Here is a 17,262-nt window from a genome sequence, read left to right on the forward strand (position 1 = left end):
TCTAGTTTTTTTATCAAAATATTTAAAATTGGTGATGAATTTGAGATATGAAAGAAAATTAAGGATCTAAAAATAAGAAAGTTTGTTTTATCAATGTGTATTTTAACTAGTTTCCTTTGAGACATAGGCCAACACACATTTAACTAATATAGAAAACTACAGTATAGTCATAATTCATCTTTCACAAATAAAATCATATTCTGTTGCAAAAATTCTCACACTACATGGCCTAAACATATAGAACTGATAATCATATACTTAAAAAAGAGTCATTAGTTCTAGAACTAATAATCCATTCTACAAGCAAATGAGAGTTAAGTAAGCAACTAACCACAAAGGAAATAGTGCACACAAAATTACCAAAAATAACTCATGTCACTAACAGGTGTGAGTATAAACAATTCCAATGTGTCTTCATAACCTACCAATATGCTTGGTTTGTATGAAACTTTATCCTGAGTGGCGAAACGAATATCTATCATGTTGAGTTGATCAAAGTTTGTTGCTCTACAAGTGCTAATAGGAACTCACACATAGTCATGTTTAATACAATTTCAACTATCACCTTCTACTATGATAATGACGGTCTTCCGAACGCCTATCGTTAAATCGAGATGAATGATCACGGTCTCTATCTCTGTCATGCATGCTACCAGAACTCCGGCTTCCATGTCTGCCACCAGAATCTCGTTCCAGTGATGAAAAATACCTCTCCGGGGTTGAATAATATTGAGAATGGAATGAAAAAGGCTTTGGGGACTCTTCTTCAAGCAAAGGATGCCTTCTACTACTCCACTCTTCCCTTGTATTCGGAGAAACATGGCCACTACCAAACCTAGGTTGAAAACTAAATTGTGATGAACTGAGCCCTGGGTCCCCTGGAGGACCATCATCCCTTAAGTCGCCTATTCTCTGCTCACGATGATGTCCTCGGCTACCAAAACTCGCTGATCTCTGCTGTGACCAGTTCCTTGATATATCTGACGAGATTGAGGGTACTACAGCTCTAGAAGCCCACAATCTTTCATCGGCTTTTTCTGGAATAGGAGCATTTATTCCTGGAAATTCAACACTCATTTTCTGCTTTGGCTTTGAAGAATCTGCTCCAACAATTTCACCGTCTTCCTGTTCTGCCATGTCCTTATCAGTGAATATTGTTATGCCAGAAGGCTGATCCTCATCATCCGCGTCTGAATTCCAATACGAGTTAAGATAATGATACCAAATAAGAAAAATGGAAAGCAAAGAAGGATTTATCAATCAAAAACAATAAAATAGGAGAGCCAAGAATATAGAAATAACGATACCACTCTGTTAAGTGTTTAAAGACTAATTCAATAACTTTCAGAAGCAACCAACATTTTTCAGATCTATAAAAGAGTACCAGATGCAATTTAAATACAACAATTCAACCATTTAAATTTCTCTCGCATATGAAAAGGTTTCGTGTTCGTTTTAACTAGCAAAAAAACAGATTAGCCTAACGGATTTATCATGCATTATTGTTTTCTTAGTTGGCTTTCCATCAATAATTCAAAAAAAAAAAACACAAGCAAAATACAATCTTCCCTCCCAAGGATGATATAGTTAAAAGATCAAAGAAATGTTTTTTACCAAGATATCCTGGCGGGTATCCTAGTTCTCGCATTCTGTTAAGCCATGGAGGTGGATCAAGTTCCTGCATAACCACAAAAAGAACAATTTATGAAGATAAAATCCTGCTACAAAAGTCTGCACTTGAAAGTTTAGTTATAGTCCATCATACGTAAAATTGTAAGACACCAGTTGGAATTTTTCAATTTAACACAATGATAAATAGATAAATAGTTCCAATTTGCATTTGAACCTTATAGTCTAGGAAATGTTCTGTACTCATTTATTATCTCTTGTAAATAATTGAATGTGTTTATACTGACTTCGACTCAAGCAATTCATCACAAAAAATATAGCTTACATCAGTGAGAAGTTGAATATTTTGTATATATAAGCTTCAGATTGAGGGAGAGTATTTTAAATGTAATTGTTGAAATTAACACATCAACAAATAGATAATTAGCTCCAAGAAGCATTGGAACCTCAGTTATCATGGGAATGATTCTATTAATTTATTGTCTCTTGTAATTAGTAGAATGCATGTATTCATCATGTGTAGAATTCATTTGACTCAAACAGTTAATCTCAAAATATATCTTCCTTCCCTGTTCATTAGAGTACCATGAAATTCATAATATATCATTTTTCAAAATCCAAACTGTTGTAACAATACCCAAATAAAAAGATACAACCAATATTGCTATTCTACCAATTTTGTAACTAACTTTTTTTAAAGAAAAATTTTGTTACTAACCTGTTATTAGTTATTACTAATAACAAGTTGATGATAAAAGTAGTAGAATGGCAAAATATCAGTTGAACAATAAACCACTACAGTACTACACTGCTAAACCTACTATGTTTTACATATAATACTATAAATTTAATCCAATATTTGCATATATACGACATCAGCAGGCTGTGTTCAAGTGTTCATAGATTCTCTTAAGTGTTCTGCACTGCATATTGTCTCAACATAGATGATATCTCCAATATGTAGAGATTGTACAGCTTTGGGGTATTGTTGATTTGCTCTCGGGTAATATCATTTTTCTAACTACCTTGGACTTTTAAGGATATCCTATTAGTATTGTCACCTAATTAAATTTTACCTCACATCTTTCCTATAAAACAACTTTCTCAATCCATTCAAAAATAAAGACCTAAATTTTAATGTATTCTAAATTCTAATACATAAACAACATTTTCAATAACTCTTACCGCTAAGCCCAAGAGTTGACGTGTGGTATCATCAAGAGCACCTGGCCTCAAACCGTCATACTTTCCAGCAGGAGAATTCTGATAATAACGAGTAGGATTACGAGAAGAAGAATTTTGGTTCCGTCGGGATTTAAGTTTAGTGCGAGCGTTATTGACAGCAGCGTGGTCACGAGGCCTTGGACATTCTCTTAAAGCATGACTGTATGAACCACAATTGAAACACCTGGAAGGAACATCTATGATTTCCAGACCACTGCAATATTAGAAAATTAAAAAAAAATCAAAGGCACAAACTGTGACTCAAGCAAGAGGTATACTCTGTTCCCAAATAGGTACATGGCAATAACAGTTACACTAATGAACAGAAACTCTTTTACCTGAGTAATTAAATGATTCATATTAATTAGAAACATACCACCATAACAAGAGATGCATGAAAAAAGGTACTTTGAGACACTAGATAGAACAAAACATGTAAAATATGAAGGAAGTAATTAGATTCCACCATAAGAATCCATAATAGAAATTCTCATAATCCAAAAATTGTATTTGGGAGTTCTTAACACAACAGTGTTATGGTGCTACCATAACCACATAATAACAACACGGGTAATGCCTATATCCTTCTCTACACACAATATGCCACTTATTTGCTACAAATTCAAAATACAAAATACAAAAAAAAAGTCTCACTGGACCTCCACTGGAATTGATTAGTGGTCTAGTCCGCTCCAGTCTGGCTACAAAAATTAAAACTCGGGTAGACTCACATAGAATTGCAAGTTTGGCCGTTACAAAAACAAATAGAGAATTTGAATGTCTAGCCTCTAACACAAGCGACAACTAATTTTGCAGACCCGTTCTATTCTTCCCTCCCATTTTTAAATGCATGTCATCTCTCACTTTTCCACAATAACCATATACCTCAACAAGCATGTGGGATTAGATACCAGATCCTATAGAACCCGAATTAACACTTCCATAAAGAATTAAAATAAGCCTTCTTTCTAAAATCCTAATAAAATAGTCAACACAATGCTTAATCTACATTAAGTAGAAATTAGAAACAAGAATTAGCTTTTGCATCACATAATTGAAACTATGTTTTTCCATTCAAACCAATTATTGCAATTATGGACAGACAAGATACAAGCTAGATGGCAAAACGTGATATTTATTAGATATAAAGAACCATTCATGTACTTTCACCCTACAGCAGAAGCTTTTGGGATAGTAGGGGGTTTTACAGCTTGGTCGTTGCCGCTCCATTATTCTAATAAAAAACCTTGTCAGTTCGATCCTTTCACCCTGCGGCACTGTCCATGTTTCAGATCCCTAAGGCTCTTGTGTGAGAGAGGGGGGGCGGGTGATAGAGATATAATATAAACCATTCATTTATCTTTCGCCTAATAATAAAGCTTTTCGGACAGTAAGTTCCTTGTGGCTTAGAGTCCAATCCTTTTTACCCCCATTCTTCTAGTTCTTATAGATAAAAGTAACATTTCATACACTTTCAGCCACAGCTTCATCCTTAAATAATACTACAAAGTAAACGTGCATACCCGTCCGCAACACTCGAACCATCAGCTGAAGTCAATCCCAAAGCATATCCACGATCATATAGAGGCACGGAATTATCATCTATAGGACTAACATCTGTGTTAATACCATTCATTGTCTGATTCTCCATCCAGAATGACTGCAAATTAAATAAATGGAGGGAAAGTTATATATTTGATGTCGTGAACAACAACCGTTTCCTTTTCTTATTCTAATATAAATAATCTCAAGAGGAGACAGTACATGCAAAAAATATCATGCTTACTATCCTTGTAATGATTATTGGCATAACTATGTCACATATAGGTTTCTAACAACTACTCTAGAAATCTCATAAAATGCATTAATTAGAATGTAGAAATGAAGGCACTTAGAATAAGACAGCATGAATACATGTCAAACTTGAACAAGAGTTAAGCAAGAGATAGTATTAATAACAGATGAAGGAAATATTACAAAATTCAGTATATGTGTGCTTAACACTGTAATATTTACTGTAAACTTTCCAAATAATGGAATTAAAAGGATCACAGACTGAAGCTATGCAGGTTTACAAAAACAGATCAAGGACACTCACCACGGAAGATGTTGATTCACGTCCAACACACAGAGCAGGAAAAAACGTTTCCTCACCAGATTCCAACATTTCGCTAGGATCCTGCACAGAAAACCATTCTCAACTTCTATAATTCAGTGGATAACTAAAACAGCGAAAATTGCATTTCTTAATAGCGCAATTGGGCCTATTTGACCTGACAATACACCAAATATCCAATGATCTTTCATGCTTGGTTTGAAACTGAAAGTCAATCATGGGTACTAAAGTTTTCCAAGAGAAGCCGACCATAGGTATTTGGATTATAGCTCAACAACTGCACAGACTCCAACTTAATTTAAAATCCTTGTCTTCATGTTTTCCACTGTATTTACATGTTTTCTTGTCATGTTATTTTATTCAGTATCCTCTATTTACTCACTTATTTATCACTAAGGGAAATATTCTTTCACTGAAAATTTTTAAATCAATTGGACTTACATTGGATGAGGAAACATGTTTAGCATGCCAGTGGGACCAGTGCTGTAGTAATTCCTCAAGCTTTTTTTTACTAGCTCTGAAAAGCATTCAAACACAAGTCCAAATTTCAATAAGTGAAAACCAAACTGCAATAAAAGGGTTAAATATATTTTTAGTCCCTACAAAATCATGAGCTTTCAAGTTAAGTTCCTCAAAATAACTTTTTCCCTTTTAGTCCCTATTTGCATTTCATAGGGACTATTTTGAGGGCTAAAACTATCCAATTTTTGTAAAAGGTTTCAAAATAACTATTTTTACAAATTGCAATAATATGGAGGACCAAAATTTCAATTAAAATTTAACAGTGACTAAACTTGAAAACTTGTCATTTTGTAGGTACTAAAAATATTTTTAACCCAATAAAAAAATCAACATATACATGTTGATTTTGGGGCGTCAACCTGAAGAAAAAGGAAGTACCACAAACCTTGTCAGGGACTTGTAAATAAAATGAACAGATGGCTGATGTTCATCATCAACAGTAATCCGGGCTCTTTTAACACCTGAAACAGCTGTGTCATATAAATGAAACAGACTATAGTAGGGATAATAACATGAAAACTTGGGATACAGCTTTTCCAAAGTATTTGTCAGACTTAATCCATAATACACCAGAGTAGAACTAGGAAGATGTCTGCATAGAATTAATCTAATCAAGTAACATAATATGATCATGAACCATAAGATAGGGTATGTTTTGGAAACAATTAAGAACATATCTAGCAACTTTATTTGGCAAACAAGTGAAATTTAGTTTCAATCAGAGCAAAATCTTCCTCCTATCATAATATGGCTGTTTAATTTTTTTATATGTATTTATTACATGGTTTGGATAGAGGAAAATAATAAATTGTAGTTAATTACTAGAAGCAAACTATTGCTTTTACCGAAATTACAGACTTCTTACTCTGATAGAATTAAAAAACGCAATTAAGAAATTAATAAAAATAAAAAAAGTTGAAGATATTTCACAGTTCACACAGATTTTCTCAAACACCATTGTCAGAAAACCAATTACAAAGAAACTACAGAAAACAAATTACAAAACAATCTTCATATATATATATACAAAATTTCGTAGAATGAAAGTATACCTCTTCTACCAATCTCAACGCTTCCGTTGGGACTTTCATCTTTGAGAGAAAGGCTAACAGTCTCAGCAGCATGCACCGTTTCTCTTACTCCCTCCTCCGATTTCACAACCGTCTCCGCCAATTCCAAATCTTTATTTTCTTTCAATGAATTATTATCACACTCTTCTTCAGATTGAACAGACTTTTCAGCTTCCAGATTATTCTCCTCATCCACAGAATCGCTTATTTCCATGTCCTTGACACTGCTGTTTTCAGCTCCAGAACCAGAAATTCCCACGGAAGAAGGAACATCATCCATTTCCACACCAACACTTTTTCCTACAAGAGAGTGAATTTCGCACGGTGATAGTCGAAGAGTCGTCGAGGGAGTGAAGGGTTAAGAACCCTAGAAAGATTGCTCAGTTTTCGAGTTCAGTCTCATTCAATTTTTGGGGGTAAGTCAGATCCAAAAATTTGGACAAGGTTGGGGTAGTTAACTATACTCTTAGTTTATGAGTATATTAGTATTATGTTTTAGGAAAAAAGTTCAATCTTTTGACTATTAATTTTTTAAATAGATTACTTTATTATAAACCCTTTATACAATAGTATGGTCATTTAATTTTCAATATAAAATTAAAACTTCTTTATATTCCACACATTTATTTTTTTACACAATTATTCATATACAAGATACTCTTCGGTTCCTTTTTAAATATTATTTTTGATATTTTATACATACATTTAATTTAATATTTTGTATGAAATTAATTATTATATATTATCAGTCTAAAAAATTTTACACTGTCGATTCATCATTATCACTCGTTTGTATTATTTTATAGATTTTTAAAATAAAAGTCAAATTTATTTCAATATCCAACGTTTATGATTAATTGACGGTAAAAATCATTTTACATCATTAGTGTATTTCAATTAAATTTATTTTATATTTACTAAATTAATTTTAATATGTATTAACTAAAATTATCATAAAACAATATACATAGACATGACTAATGGATTCTTTTTAAATAACAATTTTTTTCAAAAATAATTCCAAAATAATAAGCTTTTCAAAAAAAATCTGAAATAATCACATTTTAAAAAAGATGCGTCAGATGAACTGACGCATCTGTCTTGTACCAAGAGGAGACGCATAAGGCCTTGGTGCCTGCATTAGAGGCCTCATGAGGAGGCACCAATGTCCATGACGCCTGCATTGTGCCTAATGAGGAGGCGTCAATGCCTATGGAGTCTGCATGTCTTGACATGTTCAGGCGCCTAGCCTCTTGGCGCATGCATTTTATCTCTCCTCAGTATAAATACCTCGTCTTGGATGCAATATTTTTCACACAAAATCTTCTCTTACTACCATATTTTCTTTCATTCAACTTCATTCTCCTTCAAGTTTTTGTGTTTTAACCATGTCTCAATACATTCACAAGCGAAATGCCGATTTAATATTTTCCGTCGTTGCGTCTCCGATAAAGATTCGACTCTGGAATATAGATTCGTTTGAATGTCTTAATCGGGCGTTGAATTGTTGGTTAGATGGAGAAATTGAGGATGGTGAAATGATTAGAAGAATTCAATGGCTTGTGTCCACATTCAACCAAAATGGAGAAGTGCGTGAATGGATGGATATTAAGATTGACTGAGACATTCATAGGATGATGCATTACATGTTCAAAATTGTTTTGATGGTTGTAATCGCCTAGTTATTGTATTATAGTTGTTTTAATTGTTTATGTTGGTGTTTATGTAATGATATTTGCTCACAAACTTATAATATGAAATAAATTTAGTTTTTCATATATTGCAACAGAGGAACATTTGAATTTATCTGGTTATGCTCGTTCCAACACTGGGACAGTTAGTACGATTGTGACCTGGTTGACGGCATGAACTATATAATCTAACCATTTTGTTCGCCGTATCCATTTTGGTTTGAATCTGGGTGTTGTTTGTGCGACCCTTTTTCTTCCTTCGCATAACTTCGTTGTGTCAGGCGATGTCTTCTTCATATTCTGACCAGTAATCCTCTTTTGCTATTACGGAAAAACTAATTTTATAAACATTTGATAGGCTGGTGACTTTGTAAACTTCAGATAGCAAGTACGATGGATCCCTTCGAACCTTTGAGCATGCCGCAACGATTCAATGTCCCAATTCAGGCAACTATACTGTCCACAATCCACCCAAACCCATCGACCTAACTACGATGACATGGGTACCGAACTCCATTACGGAAGCGCAGTTGGCCAGAGCCCCTCCGGATATTGGGAACAAATGATGACACATCTGTCAAATACCGTTGGAACTTCCGTCTGACCTTCACACCAGTCATCACTCGATCAGGTCAGCACACAAAAACCCCCAAACACCTCAGGAAAATTGTGGGAGACCTCAGAGACAAACTAACGCACCTGGATGTGGAACAGGGGGACGTCTCGATCGGGTCGGTCATTAATTTTTTGTCAATCTCATGTAACATTTATTGTAGCATGAATTAAAAAAATACATTATTTTTTATTATTTCATAAATAAATATAATTAAAAGAAAAAATTAAAAATTAAAAAAAAAAATACAAGGATGTATGCGCCAGATGAATTGGCGCATACACCACATGCATTAACTAGGCACCATAGACATTGACGCCTCCTCATGAGGCCCAATACAGGTGCCATGGACATTGGTGCCTCCTCATGAGGCTTCCAATGTAGGTGTCAAGGCCTTAGACGCATCCTCTTGATACATTATGGATGCGCCAATTCAATTGACGCATCTTCTTTTAAATGTGGTTATTTTGGAAAAAAAATTAAAAAAATTATTATTTTGGAATTAATTTTGAAAATGTTAATTATTTTAAAAAAATAATCCGACTAATAATTATTGTATGTTTTATACAAGAAAAATATTTTGTAATATAAAAAAGTTATAATACATCAATTATCATCTTTTTTTACAATTCAATAGTTTTTACATTGTTTTTTAAGAAATTAGTCCATTTTAGTTTGTTGAGTAATACAATTCATCATAAAATAACTATATGTTATTAATCAATTAGTTTATTTTAGTTTGTTATCAAAATTTTATACAAGATAAATATTTGTGGCTAAATAATTTTAAAAAAAATATATATTATTATATATATTGTGATTTGTCAACTTCATTTTATATTAAATAACCACTTCATTATTTTGACATTATTGTTTGAAGTGAACGTTAATAACTATGTATGATTCATACATAATACAACTATGTGTCGTTAACTTTTGTTTTTATTTTTATTTTTAAATAAAAATTTAAGTTATTAAAAGATACTAATTAAAATATATTATAAAAATCATACATGAACAAATATTTTTCATTAAAAAATTACTAAAACTTCTATTTTCTTATATATTCGAGATAAAAAGAGAACAATCATAATATAAACATTATGATTTTTGACATTATTTTTAAAAAATTTGACACTAAAAACTATTCTTAAAAGATACATGCATACATGCAACAACTATTTGTCAATCTTTTTAAAAATATTTTTAAATAAAAATTTAAATACACTAATTAAAAATTATTTTAAAAATCATATATGGGAGAATAATTTGTCACTAAATAATCATTATAAATTAATATTTTTCAAATAAAGAAAACAATCTACTACCAAAATTACAATAGAATCCTTATACCAATTTATCTATGCCAAGTTTACTTTTTCATGGAGCAATTTGTTTTTGGTTAGGAAACATAAATATATATCGGTTAAAATATTAATTATATTATTTTTTTATTTAAACCCTCTTGCACTTAAGTTGTACATGTCTCGTTTTTTTTTACTGTTAGTTAAAAGTTTCTAATTTTATTTGAACGTCATTTCTAATCAATAAACTAAATTTATAATTTTTTTATATATTTTAAATAAAATAAAAAATAATGTTAATATAATGGTTTTAACTAATATAAAAATTATATATGATACAAATATTTGTGATTAGTTAAGTTTAGATCTAGGTTGAGTCATAAATTGAGAAATCATGGGTTAGGTATACAATGATCTCTTTGGTGTCTAATATGTAGAAGCCTTGAAATTTATCCATCCACCAAAGATTAACTCACCTAAACTCTTTCTAATAAAAAAACATTTGAGATTAATAAATTAGTTAGATTTTAAAAAAAAAATTATCAAAATAATAATTATAAAAAATATATTAAAGACATTTTACCAGTCATGAATTTAAATTTGAGTCATCATATTTTTACCTTCCACAAATATTTCGGTGAACATGTATCACTAATCAATTAATTAAATAAATTTAATATTTTTATCTTATAAATAAAATAAAAACTAATCATAATACAATTAATAATTTGAGCATATAATATAGATTTAAAAAAATTGTCATTGAGTTTAGAATCACACTAGCTTGTCTAAGATTGTTGAAGATTAATGGATACTATAGTTATATATAAATACATGTGTTTGTTTTCTGATTTCAATTTTTTAATCTCATTTGAATCTATCAGATAATTTAAATCAAGATAAATTAGCTACAGATGAAAATTAATTAAATTTGTTGTCAAAAATATGTTATTAATCTTTCACCTATGAGGATATGCATGTTTTTATGCACAGATATACTAACAAATTTGTAAATGTTTCAAACGATGGTAATCATAGATTCAATGGTATTTCATCCTTAATTGGCAATGCGAAGGTGAATCATCTACTTATCTACCATAACTTTGTCAGAGTTAACTTCTCATAAAAAAAAATATTACTAAGGATATATGAGACTAAAAAAATCAAGTGATACTAAAATATTATTTGACTCCTAATAAAATTAGTCTCTCAACACCGAGTGAAAAATGGATTAGTTTTTTCTAAAATGGATCATTTTGTAACAAGGGCATATGATCGAGTTTTTGTTGAGTTGACAAAGCATGGTTTTTAGGGGGGAAATTCTCTACAAAGTCTCGCTCCTAAAAATTCTATTAGTCGAGGTATTTGTATTGGATGACTTTCAAGTAAAATTTATTTTGTAGAAGTTTATTTGAAACCAAATTATCCTCCACCACTACCATATGTGGAATGGAGAGACCATTAAAAGTAAGAAGTAGTTGGTTGGGAGATTCCTTTTTTAGATATGATCGATGAGTTTGACCCATTGAATGATATTCAAAAGAAATCAAATAGCAAAATGTAGAATGCATATTAAATTTAAATGATTTCACCAATTTTGATGCATTTTAGTGCGTATAGTCCTTTATGTGTAATGAGTGTTGAATTTATAAAAATTGGGTTGTCTTTAAATTATATAGAGTTCTAAATTTGATTGATTATTGGAAATTATATATAGTTACTTTGTAAAAGTATATGGGTGTGTCAACATGATATCTTGCGAAAATGAATCATTATGAATAAGGGTCTTTTTTCATAAGTAATATTTTTTTATGTTAATATCAAAAAGAAATATGTGTTTTTTGAAAGATTTTTTAGAACACATCCTTGTAGCTTCTACAATTAACTAGAAAAATGAAAAATGAGGTCAAAAGGACTTATTTAAAATAAATGTTCTAGACACAACCATGTAATTTTTACAAGGTGGAGGAAAATAGGTAAGAAGAGGTTTGTTCAAAAGATATTTTCTAGACACATCTATGTAACTTTTATAAAATGGGACAAAATATGTATATCAAATATATGTTTCAAACACACCCTTGAAATTTTTGCAAAGTGAGACAAAATGAATAACGAAGTATAAAAGAGTGTGCCTAAAAGATATGTTTTTGAACACACCTTAAAACTCTTGCAAATCGAGGCAAAATAATAAACGACATATAAATGGTTGTGTTTCAAAAATATGTTTTAGACGCATCCCTAAAGCTTTTTGAGCCATTTGGAGCAAATGGATAATAAGATTTGGAGCGCTTAGATCGTAGCCATGAATATTGCAATCATAAAACTCAACAATTATAAATAAAACTTGGCAAATAAAATTTTTGTAAAGTGTATTATGTCATAACTTACAACTCAATAAATACATAAAGTCATTACAAATTTATAAGATTCTTTCATAAACGATTAACAAATAACGTGAAATAATCTATGTTGTAACAAATGTCGCACTAATAACGAATAAAACCATGAGAAATAGTGAGTTTTTTGAACAAATGCAAGTAACCCTTTTTAGATGAGAGAGAGAGAGAGAGAGAGAGAGAGAGAGAGAGAGAGAGAGAGAGAGAGAGAGAGAGAGAGAGAGAGAGAGAGAGAGAGAGAGAGAGAGAGAGAGAGAGAGAGAGAGAGAGAGAGAGAGAGAGAGAGAGAGAGAGAGAGAGAGAGAGAGAGAGAGAGAGAGAGAGAGAGAGAGAGAGAGAGAGAGAGAGAGAGAATGATAATTGGTTAAAATTGTGTTACTATTTACTTTCACAACTAGGGTAAGTTGTTTACAAACAAATATCAACCAACTTTAACTCTCTCTCAATAACATGAGAGAGCAGCTTATTTATAGACTACAAGCCAACTTAACCAATAAGCTAACTTAACCAACAAACTAACTTATACAATTGCATGCTAAAACAAGTTTCGACTATAACGCGCACATCTTCGACTCCTGCATGCTTGAACAAACTTTGACTACAACATGTACAACCTTTGTTAAAACATGAAGTTATCTCTGTCGAGACTAGAGTTCGATCTAAAATACCACAAATGTCCATCTTGGAACAAACTCTATAATATTAAGGGAACACACTAGCTTTCATCATGCAGTTTTATCAATTACGTACAGTGGAAAAACTTGCTACTTAGCAATGACTCAGTGATCATATATGTAGCATTGCGATATGTCGAAATCTTCATCACTTTGACTTATCCACTTTCATTTTTCTCCTTGAAAAAATTCAACCTAACATCAATGTTATTTATTCTCTCATGATAGGTTGAATTCTTTGACATGTGTATGCCACTTTGGCTATCACATTTAACAGTGATACCTCGACCTTGAATTTTTAGTTCCTTAACAAACCCTTCAAGCCACTATGCTTCTTTCACAACTTCAGTGAGGGTAATATTTTCATCTTCAGTGGTTGATAAGATGGTAACCTTCTGAAGGGAAGCTTTCCAATAGATTGTTGTGCCAAACATTGTGAAAACATATTCAAATATAAATTTTATGGTATCCATACATCCTACATAGTCAGAGTCGACAATCCTTCGACTTCGGCTTCACCATCACTCATGGATCCACCATAAACCAGGACCCTACTCAGGGATCCTTTTATGTATCTTAGAATCCACTTCAAAGCTTATTAGTGTGCCTTCCCATGATTGGTCATATACCTGCTTACAAGGCTCACTTTGTATGTTATGTCTGTTCTCGTACATATCATAACATACATCAAAGAACATGTTACACTAGCATATGGAATGTTATTCATATAGGGTCTTTCAACTTCAATACTAAGACTTTAAGTCGTACTCAGCTTGAATTGAGGATTAATCAGTGTTACAATGGGCTTTGATTTTGACATACCAAATTTGTCGAGAATCTTCTTTAGGTATGTCTCTTAAGATAAGCATAATCTTGACTGTTTTTCATCTCTCTAAATGTCAATCCCAAGAATCCTGGTGGCAGCTCCCATATCCTTCATGTCGAAATCATTATCGAGTTTAACATTCACCTTCTTTACATCTTCAATATTGTTGCTTTTTATGGGGATGCCATCCACATAAAGCAACAAAATAACAAATGAGCTTCTAGGTCGAAATCTGAAGTAAACACATTGGTCTAACTGGCTCTTAGTGAAACCTATGTGCTCCATGAACTTGTCGAATCTCCTATTACATTATAGAGGAGATTACTTCATGTCATATAATAACTTATTCAGCTTGCACACATAATCTTCCTTTCCTCTTTCTGCATACCCTTCAAGTTGGCTCACCATGATTGTTTTATCTAGATCACCATACATGAAGGTTGTATTTATATTCGTCTGTTCAAGTTCTAAGTAGAACTTTGCCACTAGGGTCAATAACATTCTAATGGATCTGTGCTTTACAATAGGTGAGAACACATCATTGAAGTCAACACCTTCTTTCTTAGTGAACTGCCTAGCAACCAACCTTGCCTAAAATTTCTTCCACATCACTCCTTTGATTCCTTCCTTAACCTTAAAAATCCACTTACAACTGACTAACCTAGCTCTAGCAGGTTTCTCAATCAGCTCTCAAGTGTGGTTATCATGAAGAGATTTCATCTAATCATCTATGGCTTTCAACCATCCAGTCTTATTTCGACTCCTCATATCTTCCTTGTAATATCTAGTGTCATACCCCAATTTTGCCGCTCATTCAATAAATCGATACATGCATCATGACATATGCATCATCTACATAGCATGGCATGCATTTCATCCTATATAATGCCTAAAATATCGACCAGAATAAATTTTCAGATTTACAGACAGACCATTCGAATTGATCCACAAATGTATGTGAAATTAGCGGGCAAAAAATTTCTAAATCGAGTTTGCAGACGTTAGTTTTATTAATATACGGTTCACGTAGTTTAATATGGTATGCTCGTTTTATTTTTTTGACTATTTTTTCAGTCGCAATTTGATCAACTTGAGCCTTTTAGCCGGTCATTTTTTTATTTTAAAATTTGATCAAAATTTGTATGTTTCCGAGAAGTTTATTTCGTACTGGTCATTTTAGTGCATTCATTTTAATTTTTTGAGCATTTTTGCACCTAACTTTTATCCATTTTAAGTTCTTTTATCTTTATTTTTGTGTCAAATGCTCATAACAATTAAATAAAATTTTCCATTCAGTCTTTTAAATTTTATTTTGCTTACTTAAAAGTATTTGATTTTTATTATTTTCAACTTTTTTGAACTAAATAATATTCAAAAGGGCAACTTTGGAATTTGTGAAAAAAATAAAACCCTAAGTTGTGCTATAAGTACCAACACTTAGCATTGAAAAAAAAGACCTAACCTACCAACCAATGATCGACGGTACATAAATCTGACCCATCTCGATTTCAAAAAAAATCAATGAAAAATGGAAGGAAGAAATGGTGAAGGTGACCATCCTAAATCAAAGTCCTTCACAAAAGAAAAAACACCATGCTCGCATACATGAATTCGTGGAAACCATTGCCTTCTCACTCATAAAATAAAATTTCATCTATATCCCTCTCTCATGTGTCATACCCTAATTTTGTTTAGGCATTTTAAATTTATCTGATACATGTTCATTTGTCCAATTTGACATTTTTAGCCATATGCATTTTTATTATCAAATAAAGTCACGGTAACTATTCATATATGCATATATAGTAAAAAAGTCAACATAAAGTCAATATTTTATATGTTGAAGAAATTGACTAAAATTGCATTTTTTTTCATTATACATTTTGAAAAATAAATTCATGATCATTTGATTTATCATCAAAATATTCATTTGAATTTTATTAATCATTTTAATGCATCATAAAAAATCAATGTTTCTAGAAATTCCAAAATATCTCATTTATTACATCAGTATATTCCATGCATATATTACATCATTATTCTATGCATATATTACATCATTATTCACTATTTAATAAATAAGTTTCTAGAAGGCACTCACACTCTTTGCATAATTCATAAATTACATTTTTTAGAGCCTATAAGTAAAATCATTCTCATTCACATATCGCACCACTAATCATTCACAAAAGCTAAGTCAAAACTCTATTCATTTTTCTCTTCGTTTTCTTTCAACTCATTTCTTTCTTTTAATTGAATAGGTAGTCTCTTATGTTTGTCATTTATTTAATTCTATTGCATTTTTACTCTTGCTTTATTTATTTATTACCTTAATCATCATCATTTTGTATGAAAACTCAATTGATTTTAAATCAAGAGTTTAGAAGTGTTCTTAAACCTCCATAAGTAAAAGTGATTTGTTGTTGTTTAAATGGATCTTATGCTTGTTCTTTATTTAATTCTATTACGTTTTTACTCTTGCTTTATTTATTTAGTACCTTAATCATCACCATTTTATATGGAAACTCAATTGATTTCAATATCAAGAGTTGAAAAGTGTTCTTGAACCTCCATAAGTAAAAGTGATTTTTTGTTGTTTAAATGGATCTTATGCTTATTTTTTATTAAATTTTATTGTACTTTTACTTTTGCTTTATTTATTTAGTACCTTAATAATCATCATTTTATATGGAAACTCAATTGATTTCAAAATCAAGAGTTTAAAGTGTTCTTGAACCTCCATTAATAAAAATGGTCAAATGCAAATTGATGTTTGTTTTACATAAATAATGTATCCAATAACTTCCTAACATCACCCCGAGTATGAATCCATAGTTAGTTTGTCATGAGGATGGATAAAATTTTCAAATCAAACAAATATATGTTGTTGCATTTTGTTGATTTTCAAATTTTTGTTGTTGTTTATTTTCTTATTTTGAATATACCATTGTGTTTGTGAGATCGAGTAGATAAATTTTCATTATTTATTTGCTTAATTCCGTGAAAAATTGAGAAAGTTATGTTGTTTTTACATTTTTGTTGAAATCTGTTTTCTTCCATTTTTGTTGCTACAGAAATAGTAATCAAATATGGGGTTGGGGAAGACGAAGTTTCCCCACATCCCTTGATTGCTCAGCACACCCCTGTGGCCCCCCATCTTTTGGGTATAAAGCATATTTCTAGCTACACCCTCAATT

The 17,262-nt window shown here is 31.4% G+C and overlaps 1 protein-coding gene across 2 annotated transcripts; it reads right to left on the reverse strand.

Annotated features, from left to right (window-relative positions):
- Nucleotides 1–356: 356 nt before the first annotated feature.
- LOC127120404 (uncharacterized) lies at nucleotides 357–7,044 on the reverse strand. 2 transcript variants are annotated; one of them, XM_051050825.1, is made up of 8 exons: nucleotides 6,544–7,044; nucleotides 5,877–5,961; nucleotides 5,411–5,486; nucleotides 4,952–5,032; nucleotides 4,377–4,513; nucleotides 2,815–3,067; nucleotides 1,615–1,678; nucleotides 357–1,190 (listed from the first exon to the last, which is right to left on the reverse strand). In XM_051050825.1, exons 1-8 carry the CDS (start codon nucleotides 6,839–6,841, stop codon nucleotides 562–564), a joined length of 1,623 nt encoding a protein of 540 aa, XP_050906782.1. In that variant the 5' UTR covers nucleotides 6,842–7,044; the 3' UTR covers nucleotides 357–561. The 2 variants fall into 2 exon arrangements, with proteins under 2 accessions (XP_050906782.1, XP_050906790.1); XM_051050833.1 differs by having other exon boundaries at nucleotides 5,877–5,952; nucleotides 6,544–7,040.
- Between the last annotated feature and the right edge of the window lie 10,218 nt (nucleotides 7,045–17,262).

The sequence above is a fragment of the Lathyrus oleraceus genome, chromosome 1 (assembly GCF_024323335.1).
Source record: "Lathyrus oleraceus cultivar Zhongwan6 chromosome 1, CAAS_Psat_ZW6_1.0, whole genome shotgun sequence".
Classification (NCBI taxonomy): Eukaryota; Viridiplantae; Streptophyta; class Magnoliopsida; order Fabales; family Fabaceae; genus Lathyrus; species Lathyrus oleraceus.